The sequence below is a fragment of the Pipistrellus hanaki genome (genome assembly GCF_964339955.1).
Source record: "Pipistrellus hanaki genome assembly, chromosome: 4".
In the NCBI taxonomy this organism is placed as follows: Eukaryota; Metazoa; Chordata; class Mammalia; order Chiroptera; family Vespertilionidae; genus Pipistrellus; species Pipistrellus hanaki.
Window position 1 is genome coordinate 89,043,813 of NC_140506.1, and position 19,088 is coordinate 89,062,900.

Here is a 19,088-nt window from a genome sequence, read left to right on the forward strand (position 1 = left end):
GAGGAAACCTCCCTGTGCCTGACCTGACTCCCATCCTACCTTGGAGCAGCTCTTCCTCTCAGGGCCTGTGATTCCCCTGCAAGGCCTGGGCCCAATCTCCTTTCCTGTCCTCCTTCCAGCTTCTCCAGGGAGCCACTAGGGGGCGCGCCTGCCTCATGGATAGCTCCCCACTCTGCTACTGTGAGCCCAGCCGGACATGCCGTCCTCCACAGCCTATGCCACCCCCTCTGTCGGTCCCAGTAGACCCCCATCAGCACGAGACCAGCCCCCAGCGTCCAACCTGAGCCCTGGTTAGGTGGCCCAACTACCTTTAGAGACTGCTCACATACCAAGATCGTTACTGACTCATGAGAGGCACTGCCATTATCCTCATCCTACCAAGGCTCTGGGTTTGCCCAGGTCACAGAGTGTTGGAGTTGGTGTTTGAATCCAGGCCGTTGGCTCTCCACGGTGGCTCTGCCACTCAGGTGTGAGTTGCTCCTGCTACCAGGAGGGGGTCTCTCTTGCCTGGGATTTCTCTGTCTCCTTATTCTCTGTCCATCTCTTGCTTCCCTGTCTCTGTCCCTTGTTTCTTTCCTTTGTCTATAGTTGTCCTCTTTCTATTGCCCTGTGTCTCCCTGTCTCTGTCCCCTCTGCGTCTCTCTGTTTCCTTTCTGTCTCTCTTGTCTCTCTCTGTCCTCTCACTTCTCTCTCTCACTGTTCTTTCTGCCTGTCTCTGTCCCTTAATGTCCTTGGCTGTCTGGTCTCTAAATGATATCCTGAACCTGAGGCTTTGGAGTGGAGTGGTGCTTTAGAGCTAATCCTGAACTGTGTCTGATGTCCGCCTGACACATAGCAAGTGCTCACTAAACTAGCAGGGAAAGCTTTGCCAGGAACCCTGGGAACCCGCTAAGGTGTATCAGGAAAGCCTGGGACGGTCCGCCACGGGAGGTGTGGCTTTCCAGGCCATCTCTGAGCCGGCCCCTCCCTTGTCCAGCTGCCCCTTTATTCCTGCCACCCCTTTCTTCACATGGCAGTATCTTCCCCTCCACATCACATGCCAGAAAGCTCATGTCTCCACATATTTCCTCATGCTTTTTATTTTAAATATATTTTTATTGATTTCAGAAAGGGAGGGTGAGGGAGAGAGATAGAAACACCAATGATGAGCCCTAGCTGGTTTGGCTCAGTGGATAGAGCATTGGCCTGCAGACTGAAGAGTCCCAAGTTCAATTCTGATCAAAGGCACATGCCCAGGTTTTGGGCTCGATCCCCAGGAGGGGGCGTGCAGGAGGCAGCAGATAAATGATTCTCTGTCATCACTGATGTTTCTTTCTTTTCTTTTCTTTAAAAATATATTTCATTTATTTTTTACAGAGAGGAAGGGAGATTGATAGAAAGTTAGAAACATTGATGAGAGACAAACATCCATCAGTTGCTTGCTGCACACCTTCTACCGGGGATGTGCACACAACCAAGATATATGCCCTTGATCGGAATTGAACCTGGGATCTTTCAGTCCATAGATCGATGCTCTATCCACTGAGCCAAACCAGTTAGGCTTCTTTCCTTTAAAAAAAAAAAAAAAAAAAAAAAAAAAAAAAAATATATATATATATATATATATATATATATATATATATATATATATATATTGATTTCAGAGAGGAAGAGAGAGGGAGAGTTAGAAACATCAATGATGAGAATGGGTTTTGACAAATGCATAATGTCATGTACTCAGCAGTAGAACATCATACAGAATAATTTTACCACCCTAAAAATACCCTGCACTTCACCTATTCATCCCTCCCTCGTCGTCTCCAAACCACAGGCAACCACTGACATTTTTGCTGTCTTTATAAGATTTTTCTTTTCCCAAATGCCATATAGTTGGAGTCATACAATGGGTAGCCTTTCCACATTGGCGTCTCTCACTTAGAAATATATATTTTTGGTTTCTGTGTCTTTTTGTGGACTGATAGCTATTTTTTAAAATTATGGTAAAAACACATATAAAACTTAACATCTTAACCATTTTTAAGTATACAGTTCAGTAATGTTAGGTATTTTTACATTGTTGTGAAACAGGTCTTCAGAACTTTTTTATTTGTAGAACAACTTTCCTTTGCCCCCTTCCTCAGCCCCCGGCAACCACCATTCTAATGTCTTTATATCTATGAATTTGACCACTTTAGATACTGCATATAAGTGGAACCATACAGTATTTGTCTTTTTGTGACTGGCTTATTTCATTATGTGTAATGTCCTCAAGATTCATCCATGTAGGAGAATCCAAGATGGCTACACAGGTTAACACCTAGCCGCAGCCGCACACAACAATTTCAATAAAATACAACTAAAATATAAAATACAGGAAAGTCAACTGACTGGAAATTCTACAATGAGAAGTAAGGAGAAAACCAGAAGGAAGAGCGGAGGAGCTGTAAAAGCCTAAGGTACAGAGACCCGCGGCTTGCGCGGAGAGAACGGAGCCGGAGAGGAGAGGCGGCTGAGTGCCTGGCTGGTGTTCCCTAGCAGGAAGGAGATAAAAGCTCCGACTGTGCTGGGCCCCAGTTACGACTGCTCTGAACCCCAGTTCCGGACCCAGGCTCATCCATAGGGAGCTGGGCTGTAAGGCTGAACCCCGGGGGAGCGGCGAAAGGAGGTCCCGGAGGCGCGCACATTGCGCGCAGAAAAGGGACGGTTGGCTGTGCTGAGGGATTGCCCTGGCGGGAAGGAGACAAAAGCTCCAGACTGCTCTGAACGCCACCTCCAACTCCACTTCCAACTGAACTGAACCCCAGTTCTGGGCTTATTGGGGGAGAGCCTAGACTGTTTGGTAGCAGGCGAAAATCGAGGGCACCTTTCTCTCAGAGGTGCTTGCAACGAGTACTAAAGGACCCTGGGGATTACTGAGACTCGGGAAGTCTCATAGGGCGGGGCTGACGGAAGCCAAGGCTGTAGGCTCCACACTGAAACCCCGCCCCATCAGGGAAGCTGCGAAAATGCCAAGACAACAAAATAGATCACAAATGAAAGAAATGGAGGACAAAAAGCGACTGGATATAGAGTTCAAATCTACGCTTATAAGGTTTTTCAAGAATTTCCTAGAAAAGGTCTATAAGACCTATGAGGATTTGAAAAGGGATCAACTAGAATTAATAAGGAAGCAACAAGAGATGATAAGGGATCAACAAGAAATAAAGAATACATTGTCTGAAATAAAAAATATTATACAGAGTCCTAAAAACAGAATGGAAGATCGCAAGAATCAAGTCAAAGATTTGGGACATAAAGAGCCAGAAGACACTCCTCCGCAGAAGCTAGAAGGCAAGAGAATCCAGAAAATTGAAGATAATGTAAGAAACCTCTGGGACAACTTCAAACGAACCAACATCAGAATTATGGGGGTCCCAGAAGATGAGAGAGCAAGATATCGAAAACATACTGAAAGAAATAGTGACAGAAAACTTCCCCCACCTGGTGAAAGAATTAGACTTACAAGTCTAGGAAGCACACAGAACTCCAAATAAAAGGAATCCAAAGAGGACCACACCAAGACAAATCATAATTAAAATTCCAAGAGCAAAAGACAAAGAGAGAATATTAAAAGCAACAAGAGCAAAGAAGGTAGTTACCTATAAAGGAGCACCTATACGATTGTCAGCTGACTTCTCAACAGAAACCATGCAGGCCAGACAGGAATGGCAAGAAATATTCAAGGTGATGAATAGTAAGAACCTACAGCCAAAGATAATCTACCCAGCAAAGCTATCACTCAGAATCGAAGGCCAGATAAAGAGCTTCACTAATAAAAAAAAGCTAAAGGAGTTCATCACCACCAAACCAGAATTATATGAATTGCTGAAGGGGGTTCTTTCGGAAGAGAAAGTAAATAAAGATAAAAATTATGAACAACAAATAATGTAACTATCAACAAGTGAATCTAAAAACCAAGGAAATTTAAAAAATCTGATGAACAATATTAACTGCTGAATATAATAGAATCAGAGGTATGGAAGGGGAGTGAACTGATGATTCTTGGGGAAAAGGGGAGAGGGGGATGTGGGAAGAGACTGAACATAAACTGTGCACCTATGGATGAGGACAATGGGGGGTGGGGAAAGGGCAGAGGGTGGGGTGGGAACCTGGTGGAGGAGAGCAACGGAGGGGGGGGGAAGGAACATTTGTAATAATATGAACAATAAAAATTTATTTTAAAAAAAAAGATTTATCCATGTAGCATGTGATAAGATTTCCTTCCCTTTTAAGGCTGAATAATATTCCATTGTACGTATATACCACATTTTGTTTCTTCTTCCATCCTCAATGGACACTTGGGTTGCTTCTGTGTTTAGTATAGCTACTGTGAAGAATGCTGATTTAAATGTGGGTATGCAAATATCTCTTTGTGACCTTGTTTCCAATTCTTTTTGGTATACTAGGTATACCTGTTAATAATGAAGATTTTTAAATTCTTTTTATTTTTATTTTTAATTTTTTTATTTATTTTAAATTTTTAAAATTAAATTATTATCTTTGTACATATACCATTGCCCCCCCCCCGAAGATTTTTTTTAAAAATGGAGTTACACATATGTTGATATATATGCGATTTGATATGTATGCTATTTTGTTGTATTGACAGCAAGCTTCAAAACTTCAAAGATCAAATTTGCTGAAGGTGTTAACATCATAGATATTTTTACACATAAAAATGTTGAATTTCGTGCAAAAAAAAAAGAGCATTTGCAGGAAGTTTTAGTTCACTAGAGGCCCAGTGCACAAATTCGTGCATGGGTGGGGTCGGGCTGGCTTGCACTGATAGGGGCCAATCAGGGCCAGGCCTTGGGCAGGGGAGAGGATCTAAAAACCTAAAAATGCATGCTTGGTGGCTTGCCCCATCCCCAATCGAGGTGTTGGTGGCTGATTGAGGGCTGGGTCAGCCCGGGCAGAGGGGCCATTCAGGGCTTGGATCAGGCTGGTTAGCTGCCGTAGTGCATGTCATAGGCCCTGGTCATTCGCCTTTCTGGTCGCTGGTTTTGAATATAGATTATTTTGAAAAAAAAAAGTGCTGCTGAATACATTGGGAAGCATATGGTGAACATGCTCCATCTCAAGATCCTTGTGAATGCTGGTTTAAATGCTTTAAAAATGATGAATTCAACGTGAAAGACAAAGAATGTCCAGACAACCAAAAAAGTTTGAAGACCAACAATTACCAGCATTATTTGATGAAGGTGTGTGTCAAACCCAAAAACAACTTGCAGAAAGATTAAAGATTGTTTGCTCAGCAAACAATGTCCAATGGTTTACAAGCAATGAGAAAGATTTTAAAGGAAGGAAAATGGGTGCCACATCAACTGAACAAAAGACAAATAAAAAGCCAAAAAGTTATCAGTAAAATGTTGCTTCAATGGCACAAAAGAAAGTCTTTTTTGCATCGAATTGTGACTAGTGATGAAAAGTGGATTTATTTTGAGAATCCAAATGCACAAAATCATGTGTTGATCCAGGTCAACCATCAACATCGACTGCAAGGCCAAATCATTTTGGAAAGAAGACAATGTTCTGCGTTTGGTGGGATCAGGAAGGTGTGGTGTAGTATGAGCTTCTAAAACCAGGTAAAACTGTTAATACTGATTGCTACCAACAATAAATAATCAATTTGAACCATGCTTTGATCGTGGTTCCAGAATGTTCCAGAAGATACGGCAAAGTAATTTTGCTTCATGCTGACGCACCATCACACACTTCAAAACCAGGTAAACACACGTTTAAAGATCTTGCCTGGGAAGACCCACCTGCCATATTCACTAGACCCTGCTCCTTCAGATGACCACTTGTTTCGATCAATAGCACACATACTTTCTGAGCAGCACTACAAAACATACGAAGAAGAGGAAAATTGGGGTCTCTGAATGGTTTGCCTTAAAACAAGAAAATTTCTATTGGGCCGGTATCCACAAATCCCCCCCCAAAATGAGGAAATGTGTAGTTAGCAATGGACATTACTTTGAATAAAGCACTTGTGATGTTTCTCTTAAAATTATGATGTTTTCTTTGATTACAAAATCTGCATTATTAATTGGTACACTTGGTATACTCCACAGTGGAATTGCTGGATCATATGATAATTCTATTTTTAATTTTTGAGGAACCACACTATTTACCTAGTGGCTTTACTATTTTACTTTCCCACCAACAGTACCCAAGAGTTCTGATTTATCCACATTCCCACCAATACTTCTTTTTTTTTTTTTTTTTAAATATATTTTATTGATTTTTGTACAGAGAGGAAGGGAGAGAGATAGAGAGTTAGAAGCATCAATGAGAGAGTCATTGATCAGTTGCCTCTTGGGGATATGCCCGCAACCAAGGTACATGCCCTTGACCGGAATTGAACCCGGAGCCCTTCAGTCCCCAAGCCGACACTCTATCCATTGAGCCAAACCGTTCCCAGTCCACCAACACTTCTTATTTTCTGAATTTTGATAGTTGTCATCCTATAGGGCACATGTGTCAAACACAAGGCCCGCGGGCCAAATCCAGCCCGCCAGGCCTTGCAATGTGGCCCGCACCGCGCTGTCATCACTGCACTCCGCTGTCAGTTTATGACATTGTCAGTTTATGACTGTTCAGTAAACCATTCGGCCCGCGATTTAGGCTGGATTTAGATTTTGGCCCCTTCTCTGATTGAGTTCGACACCCCTACTATAGGGTATGAGATATTATCTCATTGTGGTGTTGATAAGCATTTCTCTGAAGATTAGTAATGTTGAATATCTTTTCATATGTTTTTTGGCCATTTGTATAACTTTGGAGAAAGGTCTATTTAAATCCTTTACTTATTTTTTAATTGGGTTATTTTGTTTATTTTTTTGTTAAGTTGTATGAGCTCTTTATATATTCTGGATATTAACCCCTTATCAGATACATGATTTGCAAATGTTTTCTTCCATTCTATAGGCTCTTTTACTCTGTTAATTGTGTTCTTTGATTATAACAAAAGTTGAGTTTGATGTAGTACCACTCGTCTATTTTTACTTTTGTTCCCTATGCTTCAGTATTATAACTAAGAAACCATTACCAAGTCCAACATCATGAAGCTTTTCCCCTGTTTTCTTCTAGGAGTTTTATGGTTTGGGCTATTAGCTACTTCTTGTTATCACTGGACTAGAGGCCCAGTGCATGAATTCCTGCACAGGTGGGGTACAGCTGGCCCAGCCCCAATCAGCAGATTGGGACCGGGCCTTTTGGGAGGAGGAGACAGTGGGAGGTTGGCCAGCCAGCTCTCCCTGATTGGAGCCTGATTGGGGCTGGGCCAGCTGGAGGGAAGGGTTGCAGGTGATTGTCCAGTGGGCCCTGCCCCCAATTGGGGTGAGGGACCTATTGGGGGCAGGGCTGGCCATGGGGGGGTCTGTGGATAGTGGCCCCATCCCTGATTGGGCGCCAGTCGGAAGCAGAGCTGGCTGGGGGGAGGGGCTGAAGGTCAGTCGAGGTGGTGGGGGCTGATCAGGGGGTGGGGCTGGCCATGGTAAGGGGCTGTGGGTGGTGGGCTGGCCGGCCCCTTCCCCAAATGATGTGGGGAGGGCCGATCGGGGGCCAGTGACTTTGGAGAGGGCCCATGGATGGTTGGCCGGCCAGCCCTGTCCCTGATCGGAGTCGGAGGGGGGCCGATCAGGGGCAGAGCTGGCTGGGAGGAGGGGCCATGGGCCAATGGGGTAGTGTGGGCCCATCTCGGGTGGGGCAGGCTGGAGGGAGCAGCTACAGGAGGTTGACCGGCCAACCCCATCCCCTATTGGGATAAGGGGGGCGATCAGGGGCAGTGCTGGCTCGGGGGGAAGGCCTGTGGGCCAATGAGGGTTGTGGGGGCCCATGGGCTGGGGGGAGAGGCTGCAGGAGGTTGGTCAGCTGGCTTCACCTCCTGATTGGGCCGGTTTGCTGGCTTCAGTGGGCGTCATAGTCACCAGTCGTTTGGGTCATTTCGGCATTCTGGTCGCTGGCTTTTTATAGATAGATAGATAGATAGATAATATTCCATTATGTGTTTTTTCACCTACTGGGGTTATCTTGGTTGCTTTCCACTTTTTTTTTTTTTTTTTTTTTTTGCTTTCCACTTTTTGCAGTTATGATTAAATTGCTATAAACATTTATGTGGACTTAAGTTTTAACACATCTGGATAAATACTTTAAGAGACAATTGCTGGATCATATGGTAAGAGTATTTTTTGCTTTGTAAGAAACTGCCAAACTGTCTTCCAAAGTGTCTGCATGATTTTGCATTCCCATCAGCAGTAAATGAGAGTTCCTGTTGCTCCACATCCTCCTCAGCATTTAGTATCTTCATTTAAAAAAAAGTTAGCTATTCTAGTAGGTGTGTAATTGTAACACATGGTTGTTTAAATTTACAGTTCTCTAATGAGATGTGATGTTAAGCATTTAAAAGATATACTTTTATTGATTTCAGAGAGAAACATCAATGATGAGACTAATTGATTGGGTGCCTTCTGCATACCCCCAACTGGGGATCAAGTTCTCAACCTGAGCATGTGTCCTTGATCAGAATTGAGCCCAGGATCTTTAAGTCCACAGGTCGATGCCCTATCCATTGAGCTAAACCAGCTTGGGCAAGCATTTTTTTATGTTCATTTTTCATCTGTGTATCTTTTTAAACTGGGTTGCTTGTTTTCTTATTTTTGAATTTTAAGTGTTTTTGTATATTTTGGATATAAATTGTTTCTCAGATGTGTGCTTTGCAAATATTTTCTCCCTGTCTGTGGCTTGTCTTTTCATTTTCTTAACAGTATCTTTTGCAGAGCAGAAGTTTTTAATTTTAATCAAGCCCAATTTATTAATATTTCTTTCATAGATCATACTTTTGGTATTGTAACTAAATAGTCATTGCCAAATGCTACATCACCTAGATTTTCTCCTAAATTATTTTCTAGATGTATTATAGGTTTGCTTTTTATAATTAGGTCTGTGATCCATTTTGAGTTAATATTTAAAAATATATATTTATTGATTTCAGAGAGTAAGGGAGAGAGATAGAAACATCAATGATGAGAGAGAATCATTGATTGGCTGCTTCCTGCACGCTCCCTACTGGGGAGGGGCCAGCCCGCAACCCAGGCATGTGCTCTTGGCCAGAATCAAACCTGGGACCCTTAGTCACAGGCCAACACTCTATCCACTGTGCCAAACTGGCTAGGTTGGTTTAATTTTTATGAAAGGTGTAAAGTCTAAGTCTAGATTTATTTTTTTGCATGTGGATGTCCAATTGTTCTAGTAACATTTGTTGAAAAGACTATTGTCTTTGCTCCTTTGTCAAAGATCAGTTGACTATATGGGATCTATTTCTGGGCTTTCTTTTCTACTCATTTAATCTGTTTAGTCTATTCTTAGGCCAGTACCACATTGTCTTGATTGCTATTGCTTTAGAGCAAATTCAGGTAGCGTCAATTCTCTAACTTTGTTCTTCTCCTTTAATGTTGAGTTGACTACTGTGCATCTTTTGCAAGTCCATATAAACTTTAGAATCAGCTTGTTAATATCCACAATATAACTTGGAATTTTCATTGGGAATGCATTAAATCTATAGTTTAAGTTGGGAATAACTAACATCTTGACAATATTGAGTCTTCCTGTCTATGAACATGGACTATCTCTCTCTCCATTTATTTAGTTAGTAGAGGTCCGGTGCACAAAATTTGTGCACGGGGTGAGGGAATGTCCCTCAGCCAAGCCTGTACCCTCTCCAATCTGGGATCCCCCTCGAGGGATGTTCGACTAAATGGGCAGTCAGACATCCTCTCACAATCCAGGACTGCTGGCTCCCAACTGCTCGCCTGCCTGCCTTCCTGATTGTCCCTGACTGCTTCTGCCCGCCAGCCTCATCACCCCCTAACCACTCCCATGCCAGCATGATTGATGTCTAACTGCTCCCCTGCCAGCCTGTTTGCCCCCAACTTCCCTCCTGTGCTGGCCTGGTCACCCCTAACTGGCCTCCCCTGCAGGGTTGATTGACCCCAACTGCCCTCCCTTATAGGCCTGGTCCCTCTTAACTACCCTCCCTTGCAGGCCTGGTGCCTCCCAACTCCCCTCCCCTGCTGGCCATCTTGTGGTGGCCATCTTATGTCCACGTAAGGGCAGCCATCTTTGACCATATGGGGTCAGCTATTGTTTGTTGGAGTGATGGTCAATCTGCATATTACTCTTTTATTAGATAGGATTTGATTATTTTCATGAGAGTTCTATGGTATTCCTGATATAGATCCTGTACATATTTTGTTAGATTGATAGCTAAGTATTTCAATATTTTACATGCTATTGTAAATGGTATTATGCTTTTAATTTAAAATTCCAGTTGTTCATTTCAGGTTCATTGTTCAAAATATGAAAGTATAAATCCATATTGATTGAAACAAAGTGGAACCATTCCAAAATTTAAAAAGGAAAAGCTAATCAACCCCCGCAACCCCTAGCCCTGGTACCCATCTTTAACACATAGCTTGTGCTAGTTGACATCTTTCTCCTTGCTCAGCAAACTTGCAAAACCTATAAATACATGGTTAGACAAATAGGGAACTTTGTTTCCTTTTACCACAGTAGGATTGCACCATGCCATGTTATTCTGCATCTTCCTTTTAACACTTAAGAATTTATCATGACTGGCCCAGCCAGATAGCTCAGTTGGTTGGAGCATTGTCCTGTTCACTAAAAAGGTTGTAGGTTGGATTTCCTGTCAGAGCACATACCTAGGTTGCAGGTTCGATCCTGGACAAGGGCCGCCCATATGGGAGGCAGCTGATTAATGTTTCTCTCACATCAGTATTTTCCTTCCTCTCTCTCTCAAATCAATAAAAAATAAATATTAAAAAAAAAAAAGTGCCTCCCTTTAAAAAAAAAAAAAAAAAAAAAAGATGTGTAAGCTCGCCGAAACCGGTTTGGCTCAGTGGATAGAGCGTCGGCCTGCGGACTGAAGGGTCCCAGGTTCGATTCCGGTCAAGGGCATGTACCTTGGTTGTGGGCACATTCCCAGTAGAGGGTGTGCAGGAGGCAGCTGATCGATGTTTCTAGCTTTCTATCCCTCTTTCTTCTTCTCTGTAAAAACTCAATAAAATATATATTTTTTAAAAAGATGTGTAAGCTCATCATCTTGGTTAGACATCAAATTTTTTTTTTTTTTTTAAATATATTTTATTGGTTTTGTACAGAGAGGAAGGGAGAGAGATAGAGAGTTAGAAACATCGATGAGAGAGAGTCATCGATCAGCTGCCTCTTGCACACCCCCTACTGGGGATATGCCCGCAACCAAGGTACATGCCCTTGACCGGAATCGAACCCGGGACCTTTCAGTCCCCAAGCCGACGCTCTATCCATTGAGCCAAACCGGTCCCGGCTAGACATCAAATTTTTAAAGTGTAGAAATGACATTGTCCCGTGAGCCCCTCTGGGCCAGCACTTGACACGTGTAGTAGCTGATAGCCTAGAGCACATATGTCAAACACAAGGCCCGCGGGCCAAATCCAGCCCGCCAGGCCTTGCAATGTGGCCCGCACCGCGCTGTCATCACTGCACTCCGCTGTCAGTTTATGACATTGTCAGTTTATGACTGTTCAGTAAACCATTCGGCCCGCAATTTAGGCTGGATTTTAGATTTTGGCCCCTTCTCTGATTGAGTTCGACATCCCTAGCCTAGAGTTTTGTTCGGGTCTGTGAAGGGGACATGGTGATAACACTGCCTCATGAGGTGGTTGGAAAGATGGGGAGATCCTGCATGTAACTTAGGAAATGTGAACTTTTTTTTTTTTAAATATATATTTTATTGATTTTTTACAGAGAAGAAGGGTGAGAGATAGAGAGATAGAAACGTCGATGAGAGAGAAGCATCGACCAGCTGCCTCTTGCACACCCACTACCGGAGATGTGCCCACAACCAATGTACATGCCTTTGACCGGAATCAAACCTCGGACCCTTCAGTCCGCAGACCGATGCTCTACCACTGAGCCAAAACTGTTTCAGCAGGAAATGTGAACTCTTGTCAGTGAGTTCTCTATTGTGAATGACTAAGGCAGGAAAAGGAGCCTGCCTCCTGTGGTGAGAAGGGGGAACCAGCCTGGGGAGGGGTCTCCTAGTGCTGAATGCCAGCCCTGTATCCTGAGGAGTGGGACCATCAGAGCCTGGGATCCAGGAGACAGGCTGGCCCCCAGGGACCCAGCCCACCCTAATTGCACTCATGTTGTCTCCTCTTTGCTTTTCCAGGACAAGCAGCTGAGGATCTTTGACCCCAGAGCAAAGCCTGAGGCCTCCCAGGTGAGTTGTGTGAGCAGCGGGGCTCGGTTGAGGCCCCAGTGGCTCCAACATGAACAGGCAGGGGCAGGTTCAGCCTCCTGGTTGACAGATTCTACTACACCCCGTACCCCTGGCCAAGGCCCATTGGGTGGGTGTGGGTCACCTCAGAGGTGGGCTCCAGCTCTTTCCGAGAAGCATATTCTGGGTCCTGGGAGGGTCTGGCTTTGATCTCAGGGTGGGCGCAGTCAGGCTGCCCACAGGCCTTCGCTGGAGGTGTCCTATGGCTTCAGGAAAATAATTTGAGATTCCAGCTTCCTCTCCTTCTTTAAGTCCCTCATCCCCACCCACCCTTCCTGGCACGGCCAGCAGAGGCTAGCCCCAGAGGAACCAAAGTCCCAGTGCTGCCATCTGCACCCCTCTAGTCTCACATAGCAGACAGACCCTAAGTCTTTGTCCAGGGTCTGTGGGCTGTGCCAGGGGCCTGCCAGATCTGAGGGACACAGTAATGAGCCTGTTAGGTTTTGTCAATAGACGTGCATGAGGTGTGTGTGGCCCTATGAGTTCTGAGTGGGGAGGCTGGCCCCTGGGAAGGCTATAGGCATTGAGCCACTCAGAGTCGTTCCTTTATTCTATAGCAGCTTGCTGCCAAGCTTGGAATGTCTGTGGTGAACCAGACACACACAGGGGTACTTGCCCAGGGCTTCTCTTGCTGACATAGTTGAGTGCTTCCCCGAGGAAATAGCTCGGAGCTGAGGCCTGAGTGGTGCAAAGGGGACAGCCAGCCAGAGGTGGGACGAGCTCGTTCCAGGAGTGAGGGCCACAGAGGAGAGCCAGGGCCCATGGTGAAGGGCCTCTCACCTTTGCTGTAGGAAGCCATTAGAGAATTTTAAGCACACATGAGCGGATTTACATTGTGTAAAAGATTTTTTAAAAAGATGAGGGGGTTTGTACTTTTAAAAGGATTTTTCTAGAAGCTGAGGAGACTTCTCCCTGGGAAAGGTAAAGTTCAAGGCCCTGCTGCCAGCTCTGGAGAAACTCTCCTGCGAAGCCCCAGTCTCATCACAGATGTCCTGGTCTCCATTTGTAGAGCTTGTTTCCCCACCTAAGTGGAGGAAAGGATAATCTACCAGCTTAAACCCAACCAGCTATGGGCCCTGGCACTACCCCCCCCCCCGCCCCCCCCACACACACACACACAGGTGTGCCCACACAATCCCTCTCACTAGCCATTTGCAACTTTTTGCCCAAGGCCATCCAGTCAGTCCCTCTTCTGGCTGGCTGAAGACCAAAAGGAGGCCCGGCCCTGACAGGGGAACCAAGCTGGGCAGGAGTGGTTTTAGCACTCCCGCCCCCAGGCCGTGCCTCTGTGGCTGGTGGGGAGAGCTGAATCTGAGTCTTAGGGCAGTGAGGGTGTGAGCAGTGAGCTTTACACTGTAGTTTTCTGTAGCTAGTCTCCAAGCTTTTGCCTGGAAAAAGGGTCCCAGGCTCAGCTTGAAAGAGAAGTCTGAAGCCCTGTTCCTCCGGCTTTCTCAGGTTGCCCTCTGCTATCCAAGGTTTTGGGGAGCAGTGTGTGGCACCCCCATTCTTGACCTGACTGGGCATTGACGGCTTCCCTGGCCTGAATGTTTTCTTCCTTTCCTTTGTCTTCCTCCTTCTTTTCCTCCTCCTCCTTTTCATCTCCTTCTCATCCTTTTCCAGCAAGGAGGGGAGGGTAATGGTGCTGAGGTAGAGATTCAGTGGCTGTTGTCCAAGGGGTTCCAAGTTCCTAGAAGGGGGAGGGAGAGGATCTGGTTTTGGAGGGAGCCCCCCTAAAGGGGCTTCTCAGGGAGGAAACCTGGGAAGAGCGTGGGTGGCTCCCACCCACTCCCTGCTGCTGGGACAGTGCCTGTGCTGGTGTGGGGGCAGCGGCCTGGAATGCTGCCTGTGCATGGCCCTGCCCCCCTACTTCCGCCCAGGGCATCTGGCCCACACCTGGCTTCTATTAGGAAAACCGCTGCTGGCGGCCAGGCCTGGTGTGAGCCGAGGGGCCAGCTCCAGGGAGAGGCCTTCTGGGAGCACCATCTCCTGAGATCCTCTTTCCCCACTAGAGGGGAGCGTTTGCTGGAGCAGGGGGTCAGGGAAGGAAATCGCCCTTCGTCCAGCTTCTGTCCTCCCTGCTCCAGTGGCTGTCCCCACAGCCTGGGAGCTGGCTGGGGAGGCCCGGGAGGCCTTCCTCCGCTGTCTTTTTTGGGCCCTGTATCTGGTTTGGAGCAGGGGATGCTTGGGCATCCCCCTCCTATTCGCATGCCCTATTTTGTTTTTAGATTATACTTATTATGTCCCAGGCCTTTGGCATGAGCCACCTCCTTCCACCCACCACCGCCTTCCACCCCTATGACTGGCCTATGAAGCCTGCCCTTTGATCATTTCTCCCCCAAGATCACACAGCTGAGTAACAGGCAGGCGTGGTCTGGGAGCCCCTGGACCCCTCTGCTGTCCCTTCCCTATGCCAGAGCCCAGTGTGGGTGTCTGAGTCTCTGAAGCCATGGGTGTGCCATGGGAAGTTTGGCCCACAGATGAGGGGGTGTCCAGGGAGGAGTGAGGCTTTAGTATCCTGTCAGGGAGTGGGGCTAGGACAAGCCCTCTCACCTCTGGTGTGGGCAGGTGGACCTGTACCTTCCGGGCAGGTGGACCTGTACCTTGTGTGTTGGACAGGCCTGGGAGAAGGGCACCTAGAGCCCAATACTGAGCCCAGCTCTAGCGGAGCATGGGTGAATGGGTGGGTGTCTTACCACTGGGGAAGGTCCTCTCACCCTAGGAGGGAGCCCAGGTCAACTCCTCCAGCTGCCCTGCCCCATACAGGAAGTGTTATGGCCGCAGCGGAGGGATTTGGCAGCAGCAGAATGCCATGTTCCTGGTGCCCCTCTACTGCCTGGTCTCAGCCCCTCCTTTTCTCTTATGGAGCCATGTGTGAGTGAAACATGAGGGCATGGGGGACTTTTCCACAAGAAGAGGACTTTCCTCTTCTGTCCCCTGTGAGAGGGAAACCCCCAAGGCCTGGCCTGCAGGCTTGGGATTACCACCAGTGGCTTCCCCCTGGGCCTCCTTTTACGGGGCTGGAGATTGGCTTGCAGGATGCCTGGGTCCCAGCTGCAGCCTCCCTGCTGCCCCAGGAGACTGAGGATCTGAGGATCTGGAAAGAAGGCTCTTCTTCCCTGAGTCTCACTGAGGTCCTTGAATAACTTGTTTTTTTTGTTTTGTTTTGTTTTCTTTCTTTTAATTGACCTCAGAGAGGAAAGGGAGAGGGAGAAAGAGACAGAAACATCAATGATGAGAATCATCGATCAGCTGCCCTTTGCATGCCCCACACTGAGGACAGAGCCTGCAACCCAGACATGTGCCCTGACTGGGAATCAAACCATGACCTCCCGGTTCATATGTCGACACTCAACCCCACTGAGCCAAGCTGGCCGGGTGAACTTGCTATTTTTGAAAATGAAAGTCACACCCATGATCAGGAGGTAGAGGAGAGGGGAAGGGGGTCAGTGGCCTTCCCTTCCCCACCCATGGCCCCTGGGAAGACTGAACTGGGTGTACCCACAGTGGGCACTCTGGGCTCAGCCTAAGCTCTTACCTTGTCTTCACTTCTTGGTTTGGAGACTAGAAGGTGCAAGTGGAAAGCTGCAGGGGCCTGTTTCCATCAGTGGGAGTTTGTTCAAGGACATTTGTTGGATATCCAAGGTGGCCCAGATGCAGCCAGGACCCTGGGCTTTTTGTGACCCAGGCTCTGCTGCCTTCTAGCTGTGGCTCTGTCTCCTCGCCTGTCTTTACCTCAGGTTCCTCTTGCATAGATAGAGAGCAATAACCATGGACTTAGCCCACAGCGGCAAGGGGCTCAAATAACCAACAGGTGACTTGGGGCAGGTAGCTTCTGCTATCTGGGCTTCTGGTTTCTCCATGTGTACATAGGAAGGTGGGAGTTCAGGCCAAAGTATGTTCCAACCCCAACCTGTGCCTCTGAATGAAAAACCACTCGGTCACTGCCTGGGGACCCTGCTGACTGGGTGTCACGTCCTCTCCCTTGCTCCCACCCATCCACTCTCTGCACTGGCCCTTTGCTTTCCTAGGCCCCCCGCACTTCTGGCAGACTCACACCTGCTGATCCTTCATGTCTTAACTCAAATGTTACCTTAAATCTATTTCTCTCTTTAGTTATGCTCTTTAAAAAGGTTTTTTGTTGTTGTTGTTGTTATTGTTTTGTGTTTTTTTCCAGAGAGGAATGGAGAGGGAGTGAGAGATAGAAACATCAATAATGAGAGAGAATGATTGACTGGCTGTCTCCTGCACACCCCCCCACTGGGGATTGATCCTGAAACCTGGGCAGGTGATCTGACCGGGAATCCAACCATGACTCTTGGTTTATAGGTGGATAATCAACTGCTGGGCCACACCGGCTGGACTCAATTATCCTCTTATTGTACTCTATGTTTTAGAATAATACCCATTAGACCCTGAGCACACTTCACCACTATTAACACTCCTTCAAACTACCCTCCAGAGAAGTCCCACGATGGTGCTCATTTTACAGATAAGAAAACTGAGGCACAGAAAATCTCATACTGGGATGAGGCCCTCAGTGGCCGGGCAGGGTTTTCACCCAGGCAGTCTGACTCCAAATTTTGCAACCTTAACCTCCACCTTTCCTTTTTTTGTGGCATTTGTAATAACTTATGGTGATATAGTTTATTTGGTTCACATCTGTCTCCTGACTTGTGTAGGCTATGAGTTTGGAGGTCTTTTCTGTTCACCATGACCCAGTTCCTACTGTAGTGTGCAGCTCAAATGCTTGTATTGAGGAAAAAATTAGCAGAACTGCTTCACCCAAGTACATGACTTCATCTGAGACCTGTTTGGTCCACCATCAGCTCCTAGCATAGTGCCTGTCCTTTGAGAGGCTTCTCATGTGTATTGAATGAATGGAGTTCAGATGCGTTGTGAGCCACCCGGTTTGCTGCTTACACATGGGGTATCTGCATGCTGTTGAGAGGACCAGAGCCCGTGTGACACTTCCGACCTACTCTAGGGCGTTGGGGATAAGGGTGACCTTCACCCTGACCCCACAGCTCCTTTTGTGTGGAGAGGGGTGTGAGTTAATGGTTCTCAGGCTCTAGCCTTGACTTCTCTGTGCCGGCTGTGGCTGGGTGGGAAATAAGCAGTGAGAAAAGCCCCTTGAATGACGCTGAGCTGTTTCCGATGGTCTCCCACGCTGGGGTCTGCCTCTGCAGGCTGGGGAGGGGGCTGTGGGCCAGCTCCTTACAGGCTGCCTCCCTCCCTCATTCATTCCCAAGGAGATCGTGGGAAGCTTGGAGGAAGCTGGCCACAGTTTGGGGTGAGCTATTTTTGGTAACAGGGTCTTTTGTCTCAGGCTCTAGAGGCCAGGGTGACTGGGAGGGAGCTGTTTGCATTTCCTCTGGCCTCTTGGACTCCCCCCCATCTGGGCCCAGGGGACAGGGTTGCATATGGTATGAACCCAAGCCTCCCCTTCCTGGGTCCCAGTGAGCCTTCCAGCTGGCAGCTCTAGCACCATGGGAGGGCGAAGAGGGGCACTGCTGTGCCTCTCCAAGGACATTCCACAGAGCTTGGCACCAGGCCCTCTCCCCAGCCCCCTGGCAGCAACGGGAGGCAGCAGTAATTCTAGTAATCCCTTGATTTGCACAGCGCTTTGCAACAGGCCTGTTTCTCTCACATATAGTCTCAGTTGATCCTCTCGACAGCCCTGGGTAGTAGGCGGGCTGGGCAACATGAGCCCATGCATAAGTGAGAAAAACGAAATTCCTCACAGGGCACACAGGTCCCCAGAACCTGGGGATGGGGACAAGCAGCTGAGTGCTACCTCCAGGACTCCTGCAGGGGCAATGGCATGCTACCCTTCTGAGTCGCTGTAGCAAGGGGGCCTGATAGTGAGCAGGACAGCCTGAAGGTTCCCTTACGAGGAGAGAGACCGAGCCCGATGTGGGTGCAGGTCTGCTCTTCAGGGGCAGCACTGCCTTTAGCTGGGGTCCATCCTGTAGTGATCTGAGGCTTCCCCAGTCTCTAACCAGCTCCCAGGGGCCCCCGACCTCGCCTCTCCTCTGCTCTGTTGGGCTGTCAGGCTAGTGGCCCTTGGGTGGTTCAGTTTTCTCTCCTGCCTCCTGCAGAGCACACAGGCCCATGAGAACAGCAAGGATGGCCGGCTGGCGTGGACAGGCACCCAGGAGCACCTTGTGTCCACTGGATTCAACCAGGTAGGGCTCCTTGAAGGTGAGCAGGGTCTCATACCAAGAGAGCAGGGATGAGGCCCACTGGGAGGCAGGGGCCGCAGGCTAGCTCCAGGCCTGTCCATATATAGCCCTGAGTGCAGCCGGGTCTCAGAGCCCCAGGGGACCAACTGCCGCTGAAAACTGGTAGATTCCATTTGTAATAGCTAAGCCTGACCCTGGGAACTGTGGCAGCTCCCCCAGGGACCAGAGTCCATGCAGGGGAACGCCCCTTGTCCCTTGTCACCTAAGAGTTCTTAAAGGGGCAGGACCTGAAAACCCAAATATCTCCCTTCCAGGCATGCTTCCCCCCTACCACCACTGCCTTCTAAGCTCTTTCTAGGGCAAGTTCCTCTGTGCCAAGCTGTGTCCCTGGGCACTGGGTTCCTGGGGAGCCCTGGGGGCTGACAGACGACCTCTGAGCCTCTCTCTCTGTCCCCTCCCCACAGATGCGTGAACATGAAGTGAAGCTGTGGGACACCCGACACTTCTCCAGCGCCCTCACCTCCCTCACCCTGGACACCTCACCGGGGTAG

General features: G+C 47.7%; 1 protein-coding gene across 1 annotated transcript in view; it reads left to right on the plus strand.

Moving 5' to 3' along the window:
• The window catches only part of LOC311621851 (coronin-7), a 64,521-nt gene that overhangs the window by 15,213 nt on the left and 30,220 nt on the right, over nt 1–19,088 (plus strand). The window contains exons 7-9 of the mRNA XM_084882278.1: nt 12,248–12,298; nt 18,454–18,540; nt 19,002–19,084. Coding sequence (XP_084738404.1) covers nt 12,248–12,298; nt 18,454–18,540; nt 19,002–19,084 — 221 coding nt within the window. The remainder of the gene's footprint in view (nt 1–12,247; nt 12,299–18,453; nt 18,541–19,001; nt 19,085–19,088) is intronic.